The 21337-nt window shown below is 38.5% G+C and overlaps 1 protein-coding gene across 1 annotated transcript in view; it reads left to right on the top strand.

The window, feature by feature from the left end:
* Positions 1 to 21337, top strand: part of EFHC2 (EF-hand domain containing 2) — a 208358-nt gene that overhangs the window by 95038 nt on the left and 91983 nt on the right. Inside the window, exons 9-10 of the mRNA XM_049766899.1 lie at positions 15826 to 15968; positions 19432 to 19628. Coding sequence (XP_049622856.1) covers positions 15826 to 15968; positions 19432 to 19628 — 340 coding nt within the window. The remainder of the gene's footprint in view (positions 1 to 15825; positions 15969 to 19431; positions 19629 to 21337) is intronic.

Here is a 21337-nt window from a genome sequence, read left to right as displayed (position 1 = left end):
TATGGAGCTGGCCCGGTGCTGATATGGGCCATTTTTTGGGTTTAGTTTGATTCTCTTTATACTTAGTAAATTTTTTTTTAAATTTTTTTTATTTAAACACCTTGATTACATACATGATTGTGTTTGAGTTTCAGTCATAAAAGGAACACCACCCATCACCAGTGCAACATTCCCATCACCCAAGTCCCAAATCTCCCTCCTCCCCCCCCAACCCCCGCCTGTACCCTAAACAGGCTCTACATTTCCCTCATACATTCTCAATATTAGGACAGTTCAAAATGTAGTTATTTCTCTAACTAAACTCATCACTGTTTGTGGTGAGCTTCCTGAGATGCGCTGGAACTTCCAGCTCTTTTCTCTTTTGTGTCTGAAAATTATTATTACAAGGGTGTCTTTCATTTTTCTTAAAACCCATAGATGAGTGAGACCATTCTGCGTTTTTCTCTCTCTCTCTCTGACTTATTTCACTCAGCATAATAGATTCCATGTACATCCATGTATAGGAAAATTTCATGACTTCATCTCTCCTGACAGCTGCATAATATTCCATTGTGTATATGTACCACAGTTTCTTTAGCCATTCGTCTGTTGAAGGGCATCTAGGTTGTTTCCAGAGTCTTGCTATGGTAAATAGAGCTGCAATGAATATAGGTGTAAGGAAGGGGTTTTTGTATTGTATTTTTGTGTTCCTAGGGTATATTCCTAGGAGTGGTATAGCTGGATCGTATGGGAGCTCGATTTCCAGTTTTTGGAGGAATCTCCATATCGCTTTCCATAAAGGTTGAACTAGACAGCATTCCCACCAGCAGTGGATAAGAGTTCCTTTCTCTCCACATCCCCGCCAACACTGTTTATTCTCATTCTTTGTGATGTGTGCCATTCTCTGGGGTGTGAGGTGGTATCTCATCGTTGTTTTGATTTGCATCTCCCTGATGATTAGTGATGTGGAACATTTTTTCATGTGTCTTTTGGTCATGCGTATTTCTTCTTTGTCAAAGTGTCTGTTCATTTCTTCTCCCCATTTTTTGATGGGGTTAGATGTTTTTTTCTTGTAAAGTTCTGTCAGTGCCTTGTATATTTTGGAGATTAGCCCCTTATCTGATGGGTATTGGGTGAATAGTTGTAGTACAGTTTAAAGTAATTCCTCCCATATTCTTTTTCCCAATGATTGCTTTAGCTATTCGAGGGTGTTTATTGTTCCAAACGAATTTCAAAAGTGCCTTAATGTCCATTTCATCCTTATTACTATTGGTATATAGAAAGGCCATTGATTTTTGTGTGTTAATTTTGTAGCCTGCCACCTTGCTATATGAGTCTATTGTTTCTAGAAGCTTTTTGATAGAGGCTTTAGGGTTTTCTAAGTAGAGTATCATGTCATCTGCAAACAGTGAGAGCTTGACTTCTTCCTTTCCTATCTGGATTCCCTTGATATCCTTTTCTTGCCTAATCGCTATAGCAAGTACTTCCAGTGCTATGTTGAAAAGGAGTGGTGAGAGAGGACAGCCTTGTCTTGTGCCAGAATTTAGAGGAAAGGCTTTCAGTTTTTCTCCATTGAGGATAATATTTGCCACTGACTTGTGGTAGATGGCCTTCACTATATTGAGAAAGGTTCCCTCCATTCCCATCTTGCTGAGAGTTTTGATCAAGAATGGGTGTTGGACCTTATCAAATGCTTTCTCTGCATCTATTGATATGATCATGTGGTTTTTATTTTTCTTGTTATTGATGTTGTGTATTATGTTGATAGATTTACGGATGTTAAACCAGCCTTGCATTCCTGGGATGAAACCTACTTGATCGTAGTGGATGATCTTCTTAACGAGGCATTGAATCCTATTTGCCAGGATTTTGTTGAGGATCTTTGCATCTGCATTCATCAGTGATATTGGTCTGTAATTTTCTTTTTTGGTAGCGTCTCTGTCTGGTTTAGGTATCAAGGTGATGTTGGCTTCATAAAAGCTATTTGGAAGTGTTTCTGTTTGTTCAATTTCATGAAAGAGTCTTGCCAAGATTGGCAGTAGTTCCTCTTGGAAAGTTTGATAGAATTCATTAGTGAATCCATCTGGACCTGGGCTTTTGTTTTTCGGCAGACATTTGATTACTGTTTTAATTTCATCAATGGTGATGGGGGTGTTTAGATATGCTACATCCTCTTCCTTCAACCGTGGAAGATTATAAGAGTCCAAGAATTTATCCATTTCTTCCAGGTTCTCATTTTTAGTGGCGTAGAGTTTTTCAAAGTAGTTTCTGATTACCCTTTGAATCTCTGTCATATCAGTAGTGATCTCTCCTTTTTCATTCCTGATACGAGTTATCAAGTTTCTCTCTCTCTCTTTCTTTGTTAGGTTTGCCAGTGGTCTATCAATCTTATTTATTTTTTCAAAGAACCAACTTCTGCTTTCGTTGATCTTTCGGATTGTTTTTTGAGTTTCCACTTCGTTGATTTCTGCTCTCAGCTTTGTTATTTCCTTCTGTCTTCCTATTCTTGGGTCCTTTTGTTGAGCATTTTCTAGTTCTATTAGCTGTGTCATTAAGCTACTCAGGTAAGCTCCTTCTTCCTTCCTGATGTGTGCTTGCAAAGCTATAAATTTTCCTCTCAGTACTGCTTTTGCTGTGTCCCATAAGTTCTGAGAGTTTGTGTCTTCATTGTCATTTGTTTCCAGGAACCTTTTTATTTCCTCCTTGATTTCATCTCGGACCCACTGGTTATTGAGCATGAGGCTGTTTAACTTCCAGGTGTTAAAGTGTTTCTTCTGAGTCCCTTTGGAGTTCACAAATAATTTCAGAGCCTTGTGGTCAGCGAAGGTAGTCTGCAAAATTTCTATCCTCTTGATCTTATGGAGGTATGTTTTATGTGCCAGCATGTAGTCTATCCTGGAGAATGTCCCATGTACATTGGAGAAGAATGTGTATCCAGGTTTCTGGGGATGGAGTGTCCTATATATATCCACTAGGCCTCTTTCTTCCATTTCTCTCCTCAGGTCTAGTATATTCTTGTTGGGTTTCAGTCTGATTGACCTGTCCAGTGTTGACAAAGCCGTGTTAAGGTCCCCCACAATTATTGTGTTGTTGTTGATATTATTTTTCAGATTTGTCAACAGTTGTATTAAATATTTTGCTGGCCCCTCATTCGGTGCATATATGTTTAGGAGAGTGAATTCTTCCTGCTCTACGTACCCCTTGATTAATATAAAATGTCCGTCTTTGTCCCTTACAACCTTCCTGAGTATAAAGTTTGCATTATCTGATATTAGTATGGCCACTCCAGCTTTTTTATGGGTGTTGTTTGCTTGGATAACTTTTCTCCAGCCTTTTATTTTGAGTCTATGTTTGTTCTGACTATTCAGGTGCGTTTCTTGTAGGCAGCAGAAGGTTGGATTGAGTTTTTTGATCCATTTAGCCACTCTGTGTCTCTTAACTGGTGCATTTAGTCCATTGACGTTGAGAGAAAGAATTGTCCTGGGATTTAACGCCATCTTTATTTCAAAATTTGGTGTGTCTTTTGGGTAGTCTTGTCTTAGATTAGGTCTTTCAGTTTTTCTCTTAAGACTGGTTTTGTGTCTGTGAAGTTTCTGAGCTGTTTTTTGTCTGTGAAACCATGTATTCTTCCATCAAACCGGAAAGTGAGTTTTGCTGGGTATAGTATTCTGGGTGAAGCATTCATTTCATTCAGTCTTGTCACAATATCCCACCACTGCTTTCTGGCATTGAGCGTTTCTGGTGACAGGTCTGCTGTAAATCTCAGGGAAGCTTGCTTGAACATGATTTCCCCTTTTGATCTTGCTGTTTTCAGAATTCTGTCTCTATCTGTGGGATTTGTCATTGTGACTAGGATGTGTCTTGGGGTGGTTTTTCTGGGGTCTCTTTTGGTTGGTACTCTTCGGGCATGCAGGATTTGATCACATATATTCTTTAGCTCTGGAAGTTTCTCTTTAATGATGTTCTTGACCATTGATTCTTCCTGGAAATTTTCTTCCTGGGTCTCTGGGACTCCAATGATTCTTAAGTTGTTTCTGTTGATCTTATCATAGACTTCTATTTTCGTCTGTTCCCATTCTTTGACTAATTTTTCCATTGTCTGCTCATTTGCTTTAAGTTTTTTGTCCAATCTCTCCTGCTGTATGGAATTGTTATGTATCTCATCTTCCACAGCACCAAGTCTATTCTCAGCTTCTGATACCCTGTCCCAGAGCTTATCCATTTTGTCATTCACTTCGTTTACTGACTTTTTCAGTCCTGTTAGTTGACATGTTATTTCAGTTTGGAGTTTTGTCATTTCTGCCTTCATATTTTCTTGGTTCTTATTAGTGTTCTGTTCAACTCGATCCATGGTTTCTTGGAGTCTGTTGAGCACCTTCCATATTGCTAGTCTAAAGTCCTTATCTGAGAGGTTGATTAGTTGTTCAGTCATTATCTGGTCCTCAGAATTGTCATCTTCATTCTCTATGTCTGATGCTGGCCTGCGTTGTTTCCCCATTGTCACACTTGTATTGTGGGTTTTTCTACGTGTTGTAGTGGTATTCATTGTCTATATGATGTAGGCAGCACACTCCTCTGGCTCCTCCCTTTCTGGATGGGCTGAGTTGCCTCTATGGGAGGGGAGTCCTCCGTGGATGAAGCCTCACACTGGGTCAAATCTTAGGCCCGAGCATGCAACAGAGAAGACAGTCCAGAGAGAAATGTTTGCTTCTGTGATATAGCGCCGTTCTTAGTGTGATTTTTCCTTCTTGTTGCAATGGAGTTCTTTCCTTAGAAAGAGTCCACGGCCGCGTAGCGAAGCGGAGCGGCCGTGCTCCTCTGAGCCTATTTTTGCCCCACTCGCAAGAGTTTCACGCAAGAGGACAGTAGACAGACATAGACAGGTCACACTCACAGTCTTTCACAGCTGAGCCCCACTGGGCCGGTGTACTTTTGCGGATTTTCCCCGCCTGGTGTCACACACAGGGAGCCAGCTTTTGCAAAGGTTAGCCGGTTTTTATGCTCTGAAGTCCCTCCCTGAAAATGGCGTCTGGGCGAGCGAGGTTTCTGGAGGCTCTTTTTGCCCCACTCGCAAGAGTTTCACGCAAGAGGACAGTAGACAGACATAGACAGGTCACACTCACAGTCTTTCACAGCTGAGCCCCACTGGGCCGGTGTACTTTTGCGGATTTTCCCCGCCTGGTGTCACACACAGGGAGCCAGCTTTTGCAAAGGTTAGCCGGTTTTTATGCTCTGAAGTCCCTCCCTGAAAATGGCGTCTGGGCGAGCGAGGTTTCTGGAGGCTCTTTTTGCCCCACTCGCAAGAGTCTATACTTAGTAAATTTTATACTTGTAGGATTTACCTCTTTCATGTGAAATTTGAAATGTGTTAGCACAGAACTATTAAAAATATTTTTAAAAATATCTCAAAAAGAAAATATGGCTTTTAGGAAAAGTTTATCAATTTATCATTGATTTAAAATTTTGTGAAATTCAGGGGATTAGCTTTATTTATCAGTAAGTGTGTGATGTTACCACCTTTACACATTCATCAGGACTGAATTTGTCTATAGGACTCTGCTTACACTGGGGAAAGGCATTGGGAGGTTCCTTGGGATACTGGTGTAGGGAAATGGACTCTGATGATAATTGTAGTGTTGGAATGATGCATTCAAGAAAAGTGTGATTAAAAGATTTGTAAATCTTGGTACTTCAATAAATTGGTTAGAAAATAGAAAAAAAACATAGTTAACATAACTAACAGTTATAATCTTTTAACTGGAGTTTTGGTCATTTTATCTAATTCCCCCTCTCTGTTCTGGCAGCTACTAAATTTACTAACCTATTCTCTGGTTCAATAAATTTGTTTTATTTTTCAGATTTATCATATAAGTGAGATAATACAGTATTTATCTCTTTGTCTAACTTGCCATTTAGTATAGTAGTCTCATTGTTATAAATAGCAAGATTTCTTTAATTTTTATGACTGAATAGTATTCTATTGCTTATATATACATATCTTATTATATATCTACTATTATGTATCTCAAAATTCTGTTCAACAGTGGTTTTCCCAATATTCTGTAAAGATCCTAGGTATAGTTGACTGTAGCTTCTTGGTTTTTGTCATTGTACTCTATGTTTTCACAATAATGAAATCACCTAGTGATGCATTTCTCAGAGTGTATCTGTCTTTCAAAGAGTTGTGTTACTGATCCTACCTTAATCAATTATTGTACCCCACCCTAGGGTCTGACCTGGTGATAGTATATTGGATTATTCCTTACTTGGTATTCTGCTTCCACCCTAGGGTGGTACCTAATTCTTGTCAATAAAAGCAAGGGTTTGAGGAAGGCTGAGGCTGATTTTTCTGTCTTCTTCCACTGAGCTGCACTCCGTCTTAGGAGCAGAAAGCTTTTGTGGTTTGAATTCCTTGCTTGAGCACTGGATTTCCGGAACCCATTCTTGGACCTTTTCACAGTGTGAATTATTTTCTCTACAATTGGAACTGTTCCCCTTGACCTAATTGGACAGGGAATGGGAGCTACCTTTCCTGTCTGGGAGCTTGGTGGGAATCAAACCTTAACCAATCTCCTAGAGATCGTGACACTTCACAAAGATGCATGACTATATACATATAAAGTATTATATGTGTATTCACATATATACATATACATGCCAGATATCCTTTCTCCATTATTCCACCACTGGATGATTAAGTTGTTTCCATGTTTTGGCTATTGTGAACAAAACTACAGTGAATGTGGAGGCTGATATCACTTTTTATATATCAATTTCCAGAACTGGAATTGCTAGGCTGTTCTATTTGTAATATTCTGAGAACCCCCTACACTCTTCATAACAACCATACAAATTCACAGTTCCACTAGTAGTATACAAAGTTTCCCTTTCCTCTACAACCTTGCTATTGAGTGATAATTTTGTGTCATCTTAAAATTCCTAAAGTCATCTTATTATCAACATGTGCTGCCTTTATAGAGAGAGTTGATCTTTGGATAATTCTGATGGTTAATGGCACTGACTTTTGCACAGTGCAAAATCAGCATATTATTTATTTTACCACCTTTGTATCCTGGATTCCACATTGGGATTCAACCATCCAGCATATTTTGTTGGTTGAACCAGTAAATGTGGAACCCATGGATGAAAAAAATGTCAGTATATGTGGATCTATGCAGTTCAAGCCTTTGTTGCTTAAGTGTTCCCCCTTGTCCCCATTGAGCACACACACACACACACACACACACATATATACATATGTATGTCTATGTGTTTCATGATAGTCTCTAGGAATTGGGACCATGCACTGCTGGAGATTAAACCTGGGCCTCCTGCATGCAAAGTATGTGCTCAATTTATTGAGCTATCCCTCTAGCTCCATCAAACTTTTCAAAAGGGTATGATAATAATTATTTTTGGCTCATGGGTTTTTATGGACTCTGCCACCATCTTTGCTCTTGTAGCTACAAATAGTAGATAACTAATGTGTGAATACATTCCAGTAAATATTTGTAATGTAATGTAATCAACACTTACATTTAAATTTCCTATCATAGGCATGATACCTCTTCAGTAAATATATTGTAAACCAGTGTTTGAAAGGAAAAGAGAGAGAGAGAGGAGGAGAGAGGAGGAGAAAATATCTGCTATATAGAGAGGAAGGGGAATGGCGGGAGGAAGGCAGAAAGTAAATTGGAGACATTGATGGTGTGAAGTATACACTGGTAAAGGGATGTTGGACATTGTATAACTGAAACTAAGTCAAAAACAATTTTGTAACTATCTCATAGTGATTCAAAATAAATTTAAAAAATAAAGAGAAACCTCAACTTCAAAAATAATTTTTTATCATTTGATATCACAAAATATTATTTTGATTGCCTTTCAATCCTATAAAAACAGTCTTATCTCAGAGAGCATCCATAAAGAAATATGTAGTCAGCTGTATTTGGTATACAGAGTGTTATTTGCCTGTTCCTAGTATAGGAATATATATGTTTTTTCATAGTATTACTTGGCAATTAATATGGTTTTTATTTGAGAGGTTTGCTTGAATTGTATAACCATGGTTTGTTCATATGCTTATATAAAATTTCAGAAGACAGACTTTCAAAGTTTCTAATATATATTAGAGAAGCTGCCAGAGACCTTTTTATAGATTATAGACACTTCTCTAGGCTACTTTTTGAGTCTGGAGGGAGAGCAGACCTAGAAAAAGAGGTTTGTTGTGGATAGTTAGGGAGAATATGTTGTAGGTACTTGAATAGAATGTGGATTAATAATTGAATTCCTAGGGGAGGAGGGAAAGGAGAGCCCCTGGGGGAAAATTGGTAAAGGGAGCATGCTTTAAGACAAAGAGAAGAAAAATACAGTATCCTGAATTTCATAACATTAAAAAAATAGGGTCAGATGTAATTGTAGAACATTATAATTGAAACTGCATTAAGAGTTGTACAGAGGGCCCGGAGAGATAGCACAGCGGCGTTTGCCTTGCAAGCAGCCGATCCAGGACCAAAGGTGGTTGGTTCGAATCCCGGTGTCCCATATGGTCCCCCGTGCCTGCCAGGAGCTATTTCTGAGCAGACAGCCAGGAGTAACCCCTGAGCACCACTGGGTGTGGCCCAAAAACCAAAAAAAAAAAAAAGAGTTGTACAGAATATCTAAGATGCCAACTTTTTCAAGGAATTGTTATATGGTTTCCAAAAAAATAACCATTTATTTTTAAGAACATAAGAATTTTATGTTTAATTTTTAGGATTGAGAAATCTCAAATGTTGCCACTGTATTTGTTAGAAATACAAATATTTGGATAGCCCAAAACTAACCAAAGCAAGAACTCAGGCTGAGCTAGTCCTCCAAGGAGTTCTAATGTGCCTCAGGATTTTCAATTCTTACTTTTTTAACCCTATTAAAGGGGCATCACCTCTTTATTTCCCCCACCCCGTATAGACAGCAGTATTTTTAGGGAGGTTACAGGGCAAGATTTTGATGAATATTTTTCATTTTCTTTTTTCTAAGTTGTTTTTTTAATTAATACAAACATGTTTGTAGTTGGGTTTCAGTTAAAAAAAAAAAGAACACCCCCCTTAACCAGTGCAACATTCCCACCACCAATGCCCCATATTGCTCCTCCCCCAGCTCTCGCCTGTGTTCCAGACAGGCATTCTATTTCTCTTACTCATTACCATTGTCATGATAATTGTCAATGTAGTTATTTCTTTACCTGAATTCACCACTCTTTGTGGCAAGCTTCATACTGTGCACTGGTCCTTATAGCCCTCATCTCTATTGTTTCTGGGCATTAATACATGGTTGCAATTATGTCTTTTATTTTTTCTTAAATTCCATAGATGAGTGAAACTATTCTATGTTTATCTCTCTCCCTCTTGCTTGTTTGAATCAGCCTAATAGTTTCCAAAACAAATCCTATTCATATTAGTGACACACAAACTCAAATACCTTGGAGTCAACTTAACTAAAGAAATGAAGAACCTATACAAAGAAAATTACAAAAAACTGCTTCAAGAAATAAAATAGGACATAAGGAAATGGAGGCACATACCCTGTTCATGGATTGGGAGGAATCACATCATTAAAATGGCAATTCTCCCCAAAGCATTGTTCAGATTTAATGCAAGTTATCTAAAGATACCCATGACATTCTTCAAAGAAGTTGATCAAACACTTCTGAAATTCATTTTTCATTTTTTTGCTTTTTAATGGCAGCCACTTGAAGGATTCTGGCAGGAACAATGGCCCTATTGTAAAATGAGAGGGAATATTTTTATAAGTAAATAAGTTGAAACATGATCCAGGGTTTTGCTTCTGGAATGGGGGGGCAGTTCCTGTGGGTAGTTGCATTAGTCTTATATTGTCCCCCAGCATTACCAAAAGTGATTCTTGAGCACAGAGTCAGGAGTAAGAAGTTAACATTGTCATGTGTTGCTCCCCCAACACATTTTTGCTCCCAAACCAAAAATAATATAATAAAATTTCTATGGGGAACATACTAGCAGTGGGGCTTGGGGCCATCAGGCTGCACCTAGATATGCTCATGAAGTAATGCAGTGCAGTATATCTAATGAAAGTCTTCACATTTGGAAGGCACATGTTCTGTCACTTGATATATATCTCCATCCCCATTTTTTATGCCACAAATATTTTTTTTTGGTTTTTGGGTCACACTCGGCTGTGCTCAGGGGATACTCCTGGCTATCTGCTCAGAAATAGCTCCTGGCAGGCACGGGGGACCATATGGGACACCGGGATTCGAACCAACCACCTTAGATCCTGGGCCGGCTGCTTGCAAGGCAAACACCGCCGTGCTATCTCTCCGTCCCTGCCACAAATATTTTTCACATAAATAAAAGTTTGTCTTCATTCCTATGAGAGATATACAGTGGTTAAGTCATTTACCTTGCATACATCCTACCCAGGTTCTTGTTCCTGGCAGTATATATAGTTCCCTGAGAATCTCCAAAGTGATCCATGAGCACTGAGCTAGGAGTAAGTCCTGAGTACAGCTAGGTATGAGGCCCCCAATGCTTTTGTGTCTTTTTTAATCATGAAATTATAGCTGTAGATATATATATATATATATATATATATATATATATATATATATATATATATATATATATGTTTTTGGGCCACACCCAGTGGTGCTCAGGGGTTACTCCTGTCTGTCTGCTCAGAAATAGCTCCTGGCAGGCACGGGGGACCGTATGGGACACCAGGATTCGAACCAACCACCTTTGGTCCTGGATCGGCTGCTTGCAAGGCAAACGCTGCTGTGCTATCTCTCCGGGCCAAGTTGTAGATATTTTTAGGTTTTCCTTACATAGAAAGTTTTAAGTGAGCCACTCATTTTCTAAGTCAACAAATATTTACTGTACCTGTTATATACCAAACAGCGGCCTACATCTGTGTACAAAACAGTAACAAAACTGTACCCTCATAAGAGTTTGCATCCTAATAGGAGGAAGCAAACAATAAAGAATAAAGATGACATAAAATACATATATAGGAGGCCGGTGAGGTGGCGCTAGTGGTAAGGTGTCTGCCTTGCAAGCGCTAGCCAAGGAAGGACTGTGGTTCGATCCCACGGCGTCTTATATAGTCCCCCCAAGTCAGGGGCAATTTCTGAGTGCTTAGCCAGAAGTAACCCCTGAGTATCAAATGGGTGTGGCCCCCAAAACCAAAAAATAAAAAAATACGTATATAGAAGATGTTTATTCTGGACAAGAACTGGGTGCTTAAAGGAGATAAAGTCATATACATATACAGTAACAATATTGCAAACTACAGAGAAGAGGAAAAAAGGAAGAGGAGGAGAGAGGAGTAAAATGCCACCGAGGCAGGGAGAAGGTGTGGGAAAGGGCGGGAGGGAAACGGGACATTGGTGGAGGAAATGTGCAGTGTGTACTGGTGAAGGGTGTTATGTATTTACTGAAACACAGTCATGAACAACTTTGTGACTAACAATGACTCAATGTAAGACCTTTTTTTAAAGGTGAAAAAGGTATTAAGTAGTCTGAGTAAAATAATGATTGTTTTAAAGTTGTTATAAGAAGATTAAAGAGAAATAGGGTGCTTAAGATGAAGTCTTCAACCCGAGTTTCAAGTTTATCTTTTTAATTGGGGGGAATCGAGTGCTTTGTCTGGTGTTCAGGGCCTTCCCTCATGGAAATCCTGTTTTCTAGCACTTTAAACCATTTCTACATACCCCCCTCCCCATCCAATATGTACCTTACTAAGGAGAGAAACTATTTTCTCAGGGGAAGAAACTGTCTAAAGATCCTGAATGAGTAGCACATATGAGATATATAAGGGACAGTAGAATGTTTACATGGATATAACAAGAAACTATTGGAATTGGCTTGTGGAGAACATTTTTGAATTTGTCAATAGTAGTATAGATCAAACCTAATAGAAATTGATTTGCAAAAGAATGGAATTTTTTTTAAAAATAGAGTGGAATATTTTGAAACCAGGCTTTTAGAAGACTCCCTGGCAATATGTAGAAAAACAATACATAATTGCTGGATTAAGTAAGTTTTATCGTTTATTTGGAGTTAGGGAATAATAATTTAAACAATGAAGACTGTCAGTCTATCTAGCCCGAAATTGAATGTGTCAGGTTACAGTCAGTGGAGGAATCATAAATAAGGATATCAGCTGGGAGGTGTGTTTATGTTCAGGAGGCACTACAGATAGGTTTACAAAAGGATGGACAGCATCTTGGATAGGTATAGGGCAAGTTGAAGGTTTGCCCTGGGATAGGAGATTATACCATATGAAGGCTTGGAAGAAGAAAGAACATAATATGGATAGTAAATGAAGTAACTTGTATGACTTAAGTTGACATTATATTATAGTTGGTCATGTGCTTAATGACAAAAATCAATGTATTTGGGGCTGGAGCAATAGCACAATGGGTAGGGCAGTTGACTTGCACGCTGCCAACCTGAGTTCTATCCCTGGTATTCAACCTGGTCTCCTGAGCCTGCCAGGAGTGATTTTTTAATGCAGAGCCAGGAGTAACTCCTGAGCGCTGCTGGGTGTGGCCCCCAAACAACAAAAAATCAGTGTACTTAGAGCAATTGAACCTGACTATTCATGTCTCAGAAAAACAAATTGAGCAGTAAAGTTGCGTATAGGAATCAGAGAAAATGCTTAAGTTTTTCTTAAGAGCTATTTCCTAGTATAGTCAGGAGTAACACCTGAGCACTGCCAGGTGTAGCCCCAAACCAAAAAATAAAATAAATAAAATCAGTTTTTTCAGTGATATATCAGGCATCAGTAAAAGTTAATGGGTACTCTCTTGGGAGGACTGCTAAATATGGTTCTTATAAATTTAATGACATCCCAGATAAAATGACATGGTATATCTATCCCTAGCACTGTATGAAGCCTGTCCAAGGCCTGGGGTACTAGGAACTAAAAACAAGAGCTGTGGTGGTCTGACTATTTGTTTCTGGATGCTCTGCTACCTGCCTTTCAGCTTCTTTTTTTATTTTTTATTTTTTTGAATTTTGGGGCCACACCCAGCAGTGCTCAGGGGTTACTCCTGGCTCTGCGCTCATGGCTTGGACCATATGGGATGCCCAGGATCAAACCAGCATCTGTCCTGGGTCAGTGCAAGGCAAATGCTCTATCACTGTGCTACCACTCCAGCCCCTCCTTTTAGCTCCAATTTTATCTCCCAAGAGAATGTTTTTAGACTTGTTTCCTTGAACAGTTGGAGAAAGGGGCCTAGAAAAACAAATTCTGTCTCTGCAAATCAGAAATACTAGTTGCTCCTTTCAAATACTTGTAACCACAGGAAAAGAATGAATTCAAGTCCAGCAAGGTCAGAAAGTGAGGTCCTCTTTCCTTAGAATTGTGAGGGTGATCTGCTAAGGTACCTGTTTTATTTATTATTTTTCTCTTTGGCATAATAATTTTGATTATCCAAGACTTATCCAAAGATTTAATATTTGTTATGAAATATATCCTTTGTTACCTGACAAGCATGCATATTCTGACATCTTATTTACTCTTTGACTAGTCATCAATTTATTCTTTGACTTAGACATCTCTGAAAACAGTTTTTATTTGTTTGGAAGCCATACCCAACAATGCTCAGAGCTTACTTCTAGCTCTGCTCTCAGATATTATTCCTAGCAGGGTTCAGAGGACCACATAGGGTGTGTGGGATCTGACTCGCCTAGGGCACATGCTAGGTAAACATCTTACCTGTTGTATTATCTCTCTGGTGCCTACTCTGAGGAACATTTGATTCGAAAATTGGATCCCATCTTCAGACTACTACATGTTCTATTCATTCATTCAATTCATTCTAATTGGATATCCCATTCTGTGTGGATCATTGCAACAACTTTGTAGAAGCATTTATTGAGTACTTGTACTTTGATATAGTTCTTGCCCTTAGAACACAGGCTTCTATAAACTTTTTATAGTGGGTTATAAATGCTATAAAAGGCAAAGTTTATACTATTTAATATAGTATTTGAAAAGGAAAGGTACTTTTCTCCTTGAAGAGATATGGGGGACAAGTACTGAGGAATTGGAGGAGTGACATGGGAAGGAGAGGATATGTAAAGGAAAAGAAATGGGCATGAGTAAATAAAGGGTGAAATGGTAAGGCACCATGGTAGGTACCAACAGAGAAATCCTTGCAGGTACCACTAGCAAAGGCTGGGTATTGTGTTTTCTTTGGGGACATTAATGTAATTCTGAATAAAGAACAACCATTTAATGCCACTATTTGAACAATGTGTTTATGATATTTGTTTTGGATCCATCTGTTACATCTGACATATAAAAAGTAATATATTTTAATAATATATTATTAAATAGTATATTTAATTATAATTTAATATTATATTCAATATAGTATATTTTAATAATTTAAAATAAATTATTTTAATATTTAATATTATATATTTAATTACAATTTAATATTATTAAATATATCATATAACATAAGAATCATATTAATGATTTTATAATCTATGTATAAATCATATAATATATACTTACATACTTATTTTATAAATTAATAATTATATATTATATGATTTAATAATTTAATAAAAAGAAAATTCATATAAAGATATAGAGCCTGAATTCCTTTTATTATATTTTACTTTTACTTTAATATATATTTTTATTTTTATGTGATTTATAATACTGTCGATGATAGGATTTAATGCATGCAATGTTCCAACACTCCACCCTCCACCAGGTTGTTCACCTCCCACCATCATTGTCTTAGGTATCTCCCCCTCATTCCCTTTTCACCTTGATATGCTCAGTTCTGTAGACTAGTTTCCAAATTCTGTTGTCTTTGGCCATTTGCTTTCCCTCACTATGTTTCTTTGTTTCTTTATATACACATAGGAGAGATCATATGTATCTATCCCTCTCCTTCTGACTGTATCCCCTTAGCATGATGACTAGTCCCATCTATGTATTACATATTCACATGATTTTTCCCTATATCCAAGTAAAATTTCATCATCCATATATACCACAGTTTCTCTGCCCACTTACCTATTATTGGACACTTGGGTTAGAATCTTCTTTCTTTTTAAGCTATTTTGTTTTGTTTGGGGGATATACCCAATTTTTCTTAGGGCTTACCCCTCGCTTTGAGCTCAGAACCTAGGGATTACTTCTAATGGGACTTTGGGGACCATATGGGATATTGGGATATGAGGGATCAAAACCAGCTTTACTGCATGTAAGATAAGTACCCTCCTTGCTGCACTATTGCTCTGACCTAGAATTTTAATTCTTATTAAAGAAGATTGAACTCTTTGAATTTTGTAGAGTTTATGTTAAAAACATAGCATGACTGAGGTTAGAGGTAGGCAGAATGGGTAAAAATAATCAAAAGATAAAAATATCAAGCTAGAAAATTAGTAAATCATGTATATGCTATAGCCAGTATGATGACTGATGTTAATGTTACATATTTGAACATTGCTAAGATAACAGGCCTTTACGATTGTTTTTATTTTTTGTTTTGTACTCAGAGTTTATTCCTTCTCTGTGCTTAGGTATCACTCCTGGTGGGGCTCAAGGGACCATGTGGGGTGGCAGGGATAGAATCCAGCTGGTGGCATGAAGGTAAATCACCTTACCCATTGTAATATCTCTCTAGCCCCCAAAATAGTAAAAATTCTCATCACAAGAAAAAAATTATACCCAAAGCTGATATACTGTTATTTATTAATGATAATATAAACTGTGGTACATATTTTTATCAGTTTTGAAAAATATATGCTGTATATTAGATTACTTGTATGATGATGTAACCCTTCCTGTTTTTTCATTTAGCTATGGCAGTATAAGCAATATACTTCGATTTTTTGCCAAAATGTGCTCACGAAAAAATACCGAGGTGGACAGGATGTTTGTTATTTCTTATTTCCTCTGTGATGACACATTGGCTGTGTTTGAACCTATAGAGAAGAATTCAGGTAAGACCTACCTCATATAGCAAGTTCTATGATAGAGGTCAAACAAAACCAAGGCCTCCAGCATGTTCACACTCTTCTACTACTATGATATATCCCTGGTTTTCCCTCACACACTTTCTTTTTTTCCCCCACACACTTTCTTAATCACTAAAGGTTCATTCTTTAAAAAATCTCTTAATTGGGACCTCAGACATATAAAATTAAAGAAGAGGAACAATTTGGGTTTAGGCAGGACTGGAAGGTTGGGATACCCGCCTTTTGGCTACAATTGCCCCTTCTTGGCCTTACAATAGATTCCTAGAGCTTCCTAGTCATGATCAGGTTACCAACAGTTCTACTCACAACCAGTTCTGATAGAAAAATCTGCACTGTTGACAGTATTATAGTTTTTCTTACTTATAAGACAGAAATTTAGATAACCATATATAAGATTCAGAGTTCATTTTTCTTTGACTTTTCTATCTCTTGCAGCTATTGCCATGATTCCAACATCCAGGCTATGGGCTGCTTCTGTGCATTGTGCTGATACTTTGGCCATTGCAGAGGAACACCACTGATTTTGAATTACCCTGTTATGAAACTCGAGGGTATTTTGTCCCAGCATGTGCAGAAACTTGTCAGAATATTTGGTACTAATTATACACCATTTGGGAAGAATAATTAACAATGCACTAGTTGACTAGCTCTCTGAAAACAAAGTTAAAAGCTTATTTCTACTGCTTTCAAACATACTATTTTCAAGAAACCAACACTTATACAGCAAGCTCCAAAAATTCTTGAAAAATTAGGCACCTGGGAGATTGATCAAAGGTCAGCATTTGATCCCTGGCACTAGATAGTGCCTGTAGCACTGCTAGTGTGGTCGCAGTGGCCCTCAGCACCACGAGGTGAGAGTACTGCGTCATCACTGCCAGTCTGGAATGGCCCTATGGGCTCCCGAGCACTGCTAGAGAATCCCTCCCCCAATACAACACACCCGGCAGTGCCCAGAGGTCACTCCTGGCTCTACGCTCAGAAATTGCCCCCGGCAGACTCAGGGGACCATATGGGATGTTGGGATTCAAACCACCATTTTCCGCATGCAAGGCAAACCCTCCACCCCCATGCTGCCTCTCTGGCCCCAATACAACACATTTTAAATAAACAAAAAGTAAAGCAAAACAAGACCTCCATATGTTAATCTGTTCTTAAGAGCTAGAATGAGCATATCAATAAATAATACTTTGTGTATTCCTAAATCAGATTCAACTGTGATTAGAATAATGGGCCAAATCTTATGTATAAAGTCAAATAGAGATGAACTTAAAGGATTGCTTTTAAAGGCTGAAAAGAGGGAGATTATTCATGCAAATATCAATATGCATAAATAGTGGAATGCTCCATTCAGCACTTACTATTAATAATAACCACAATTGAGTACCAAGTATATCTTCACAAGAACTTTTATGAGATTAATTTTCATGTTAATGCAGGTCCTCTGAAAGGCAATTTAACAAAGACAGAATTAGATGTGCAAGATGTGCAAGAGATTTATGAGGGAAAAGTTGGAAGGGAAAACCTGGAATGAGCCTGAGGGCTGTCAGTCAGACTACAGTACAATTCTAATTCCTGTGAAGGGTAGAGGGAGGAAAGAGAGGGGGCTGTCTTTGCAGTAAAATTCTAACACGATTTTGGCAAGGGTGACGGGGGAGTTCAAAAGCAAAAGCCAGTAGTTCACTGTTTCCCTATTAAAGTAGGGAGGACAGGTGCCTTGGGACAGTCCAGGGGTAGCCTCAGATACAACTGTGTGGGTTCACTTTATGTTTGCATAAATGATAGATTTCCAGAAGGAGCATGTAGAGTGATTTCCCCCAAAGTGACAAAAGTAAAATAAGATCAGGAAGTATTACTGTACTATATTGGAAGGAACCTCCAACTGACAGAAAAGGATCCTGCGCTAGTATTATTGGCAGCAGCCCTGAGAAGTATCACTTGGGTACAAAACTAGGGATAGAATTTAGAACATAGCAGCCAAATTCCTTTGATCCACTAGATTCCTCACAGTAGGTTAACTGACAGACACATTTTCATAACCACAACAGAACTTAATCTCATTTTACTAGTGAGAATTCAGAGATATTCAAAAATGGTATTTGAGGATGGTACTGTGATGAAGCTAATCCAAAAACTCCTATGTTGGCCTCAGGTTGTAATTATAGATTTGAAGATTCTTTTAAGAATAAGTTAGAAGTTATTAGCGTTCCAAGTTCCATTCTGCTCTCTGCTTTGCAAGAAGTATAAAACAAATTCATGAGCTGATTGAATGTAGTAAATGGAAGATCCACGTGGCACTGCAAAAAGAAGCATATATTTTGTCTATAGAACAAAATAGCTCCCTCAGATATCTTTAGATATTTAAGTCACCTTTTTTTCAGAAGCGAGGCATCTTGCACTTAATGTACCTAAGAGGATGAGTATAAGACACCACCTGGACAAATAGGTAGAAATGAGTATCTTCCTGATGTCCCAGTGTTCAGAACACTGCTATATATTAAACAGGTCTTTGGTTGTCAAGCTCCATTTTCTGTAATCCAATCCTGGGCAAAATGGGTCTGAAGCAGGGTTGCCAGGAAAATTAATAAAACAAGAATGTCAAAGGGAGAGAAAAGGCATAGGGGCCAGGGAGCTTCTAGCCTTTTGGAATGAGCGCCAACAGTCATTCACCTGCAATTTATATTTGCAGACTCAATCCATATGGTGGGGTGAAGGGTGTTAAGCAGGCAGATGTAACAGACAAAAGTACCTATCTCATGCTAATCATAAGTGCATCTTTTTGTTTTGTTTTGTTTTGGGGCCACACCCAGTTGACACTCGGGTTACTCCTAGCTATGCGCTCAAAAATTGCTCCTGCCTTGGGTGATCATATGGGACGCCAGGGATTAAACCAAGGTCTGTCCTGGATCAGCCATGTGCAAGGCAAACACTGTTCTGCTATGCTATTGCTCTGGCCCCTATAAGTGCACCATTTTAAAAAATATTTTTATTTAAATACCATGGTTACAAGGATGCTCATAATACAGTCCTTTTCACAGATATTGTTCATGATTGGGTTACAGTCATACAATGTATAAATGTATCCTTTACATCTCAAAAGGGATGGGTGAAGGAAAAAGGAAATTATCAGTCTATTTTGGGAGAAGGGTGTGAATTTTTTGTGTATGGCAACACTTTCCAGTGTTGTTTTGGCTTGAATGGAGAGTAGAGAGAGGAAGAAAACTAGAATGCAATGCCATTCTTTTATTTGCATACTTGCTTAGGAAGTCTCATTTTTTCATCAACTGCCTCATTCTTTAATCAGAATAATTGTTTGTATGAGTTCACAGCTAAACTCGTATGGTCTGCATTTGAATATGAACTAGCTTAAGGCAAGTCATATATTTCTTTAGAATAATGGCTACTAATTAACTTTTATCTTTTCCTGTAGGGTATAATGGTGGATTGTTCTTGAAAAGAAGTCGTGTTAAGAGACCTGGGCAAGAAATCTTTAAAAGTGAACTATCAGAATATATTCAGCCTGAGGAGCTGTATGTAGGAGCCAAAGTGAATGTGAATGGTTATATATTTCTTTTGCTCAATGCTGATGAATACACCTTAAGCTATATGGAAAAACATTCTGAGAAGGTGAACTAGCTTTGTATAATTCCTATCACTCGGAAACCTGTCTTTTCCCTTCTTTACGTCTTTTATTCTTCACCTAGCCACCCATTTTACATTATGATTTCACACATATGGGCATGAATAATGGATCTGCCTGACTTGGCCCAGGTTCTGTCACAGAAGCCAGGTCCTGGTCTATTCTGTTTACTTGCTAGGTCCTCTGGTGCCCAGCATCAAGGATGCCAGGAGAGGCAGGCCCAGCATTGAATCAAGTTTCCTAGGGTTTCTGCTGATGCTGACAATGTTTTCAGAAGGAAATTCAGCTAGTTTAGGAAAGAAAAGAAAATTCAGTGCCACACACTGTGCTGTCTCAATTAACTTGCACAAATCTACCAAGAAGGCCAAGAAATCCCAAGGGAACTGGATAATTGTTGAAGTTGAAACATCCCCTAACAAGAGCTACCTGAGGCCTAAATAAAATTCAAGGACAAACTGGAAATATTTTTATTTGAGATAAAATGACAGATGAGGACTATTATTAAAAGTGCTGTGATGGCACTGTGGTTCAATAAAAGTAGCATATTGATCTTGATTTTTTTTTTGCTTTTTTTGGGCCACACCCAGTAACATTCAGGGGTTACTCCTGGCTATGCACTCAGAAATTGCTCCTGGCTTGGGGGACCATGTGGGAAAACAGGGGATCGGACTGCAGTCCGTCCTAGGTTAGCATGTGCAAGGCAAATTCCCTACCGCTTGTGCCACCACCCTGGCACCATGATCTTGATTTTTTTAAGGATAGACTAATTTGGTTTACAAACATGCATTGAAAAATCAATTTGAAGACAATTTATTTGAAATGCATCCAACTTCAATATTTTTTTTTTTTTTTGGTTTTTGGGCCACACCCGTTTGACGCTCAGGGGTTACTCCTGGCTATGTGCTCAGAAATCGCCCCTGGCTTGGGGGGACCATATGGGACGCCGGGGGATCGAACCGCGGTCCGTTCCTTGGTTAGCGCTTGTAAGGCAGACACCTTAGCTCTAGCGCCACCTTCCCGGCCCCCAACTTCAATATTTTATTTACTAATTCCATGTATATAATACCAGTTAGTATCATTTCATGTATCTCAATGGTAAGTTATCAAGATGAATCTCTGTATCACATCATCCAAGTCAGTTTTAAACACTCTGAGAAGCAGATGCCAAGACAAAAGTAGGTGTGCAAAGAATTTGTTGAGGGAAACACCTATGTAGGATCATAGGGGAGCAGTAGCAGGAGAGGGGGGTAGAGAGAATGTCATGCAGTTCTTAACTCTGAAAAAGGAAGAGATAAGGGGAGCCTAACAGTCAGCATATCTGAAATTCTGGGCCAAAACTATTGGGATCCCAGAACCAACTGCCCATCAGAAAATCAGGCAGAATGACCCAGTTAAGGTCCTTTCTGGGTTTAGTCATTGGATGCAGACAGCCTATAGAGCGTGTGACTAAGGTAGTAGGAATGCTGTGGATGAATGCTGTGGATGATCTCTGAGGTGCAGCAGTTGAGGGATGTTAGCTAACCAAGTTCTTCTCTGCATGGTCTCTCTGGGAGGCTCAAGGAGTATCCTGTTGGGCTTCCACCCAGCTCTCCATGTACAGTGTGAAGGATTTGGGTTATCAAGGGAAAACTGATTGCTGTTCCAAAGCACTGAATGCTTTAGATAAGAGATTTTAAAAATAGGGCAGTTAAATATT

This window comes from Suncus etruscus, chromosome X (assembly GCF_024139225.1).
Source record: "Suncus etruscus isolate mSunEtr1 chromosome X, mSunEtr1.pri.cur, whole genome shotgun sequence".
Taxonomy (NCBI): Eukaryota; Metazoa; Chordata; class Mammalia; order Eulipotyphla; family Soricidae; genus Suncus; species Suncus etruscus.
The sequence above is the reverse complement of the archived record's forward strand: the minus strand, read 5'-3'. Positions and strand labels throughout refer to the sequence as shown.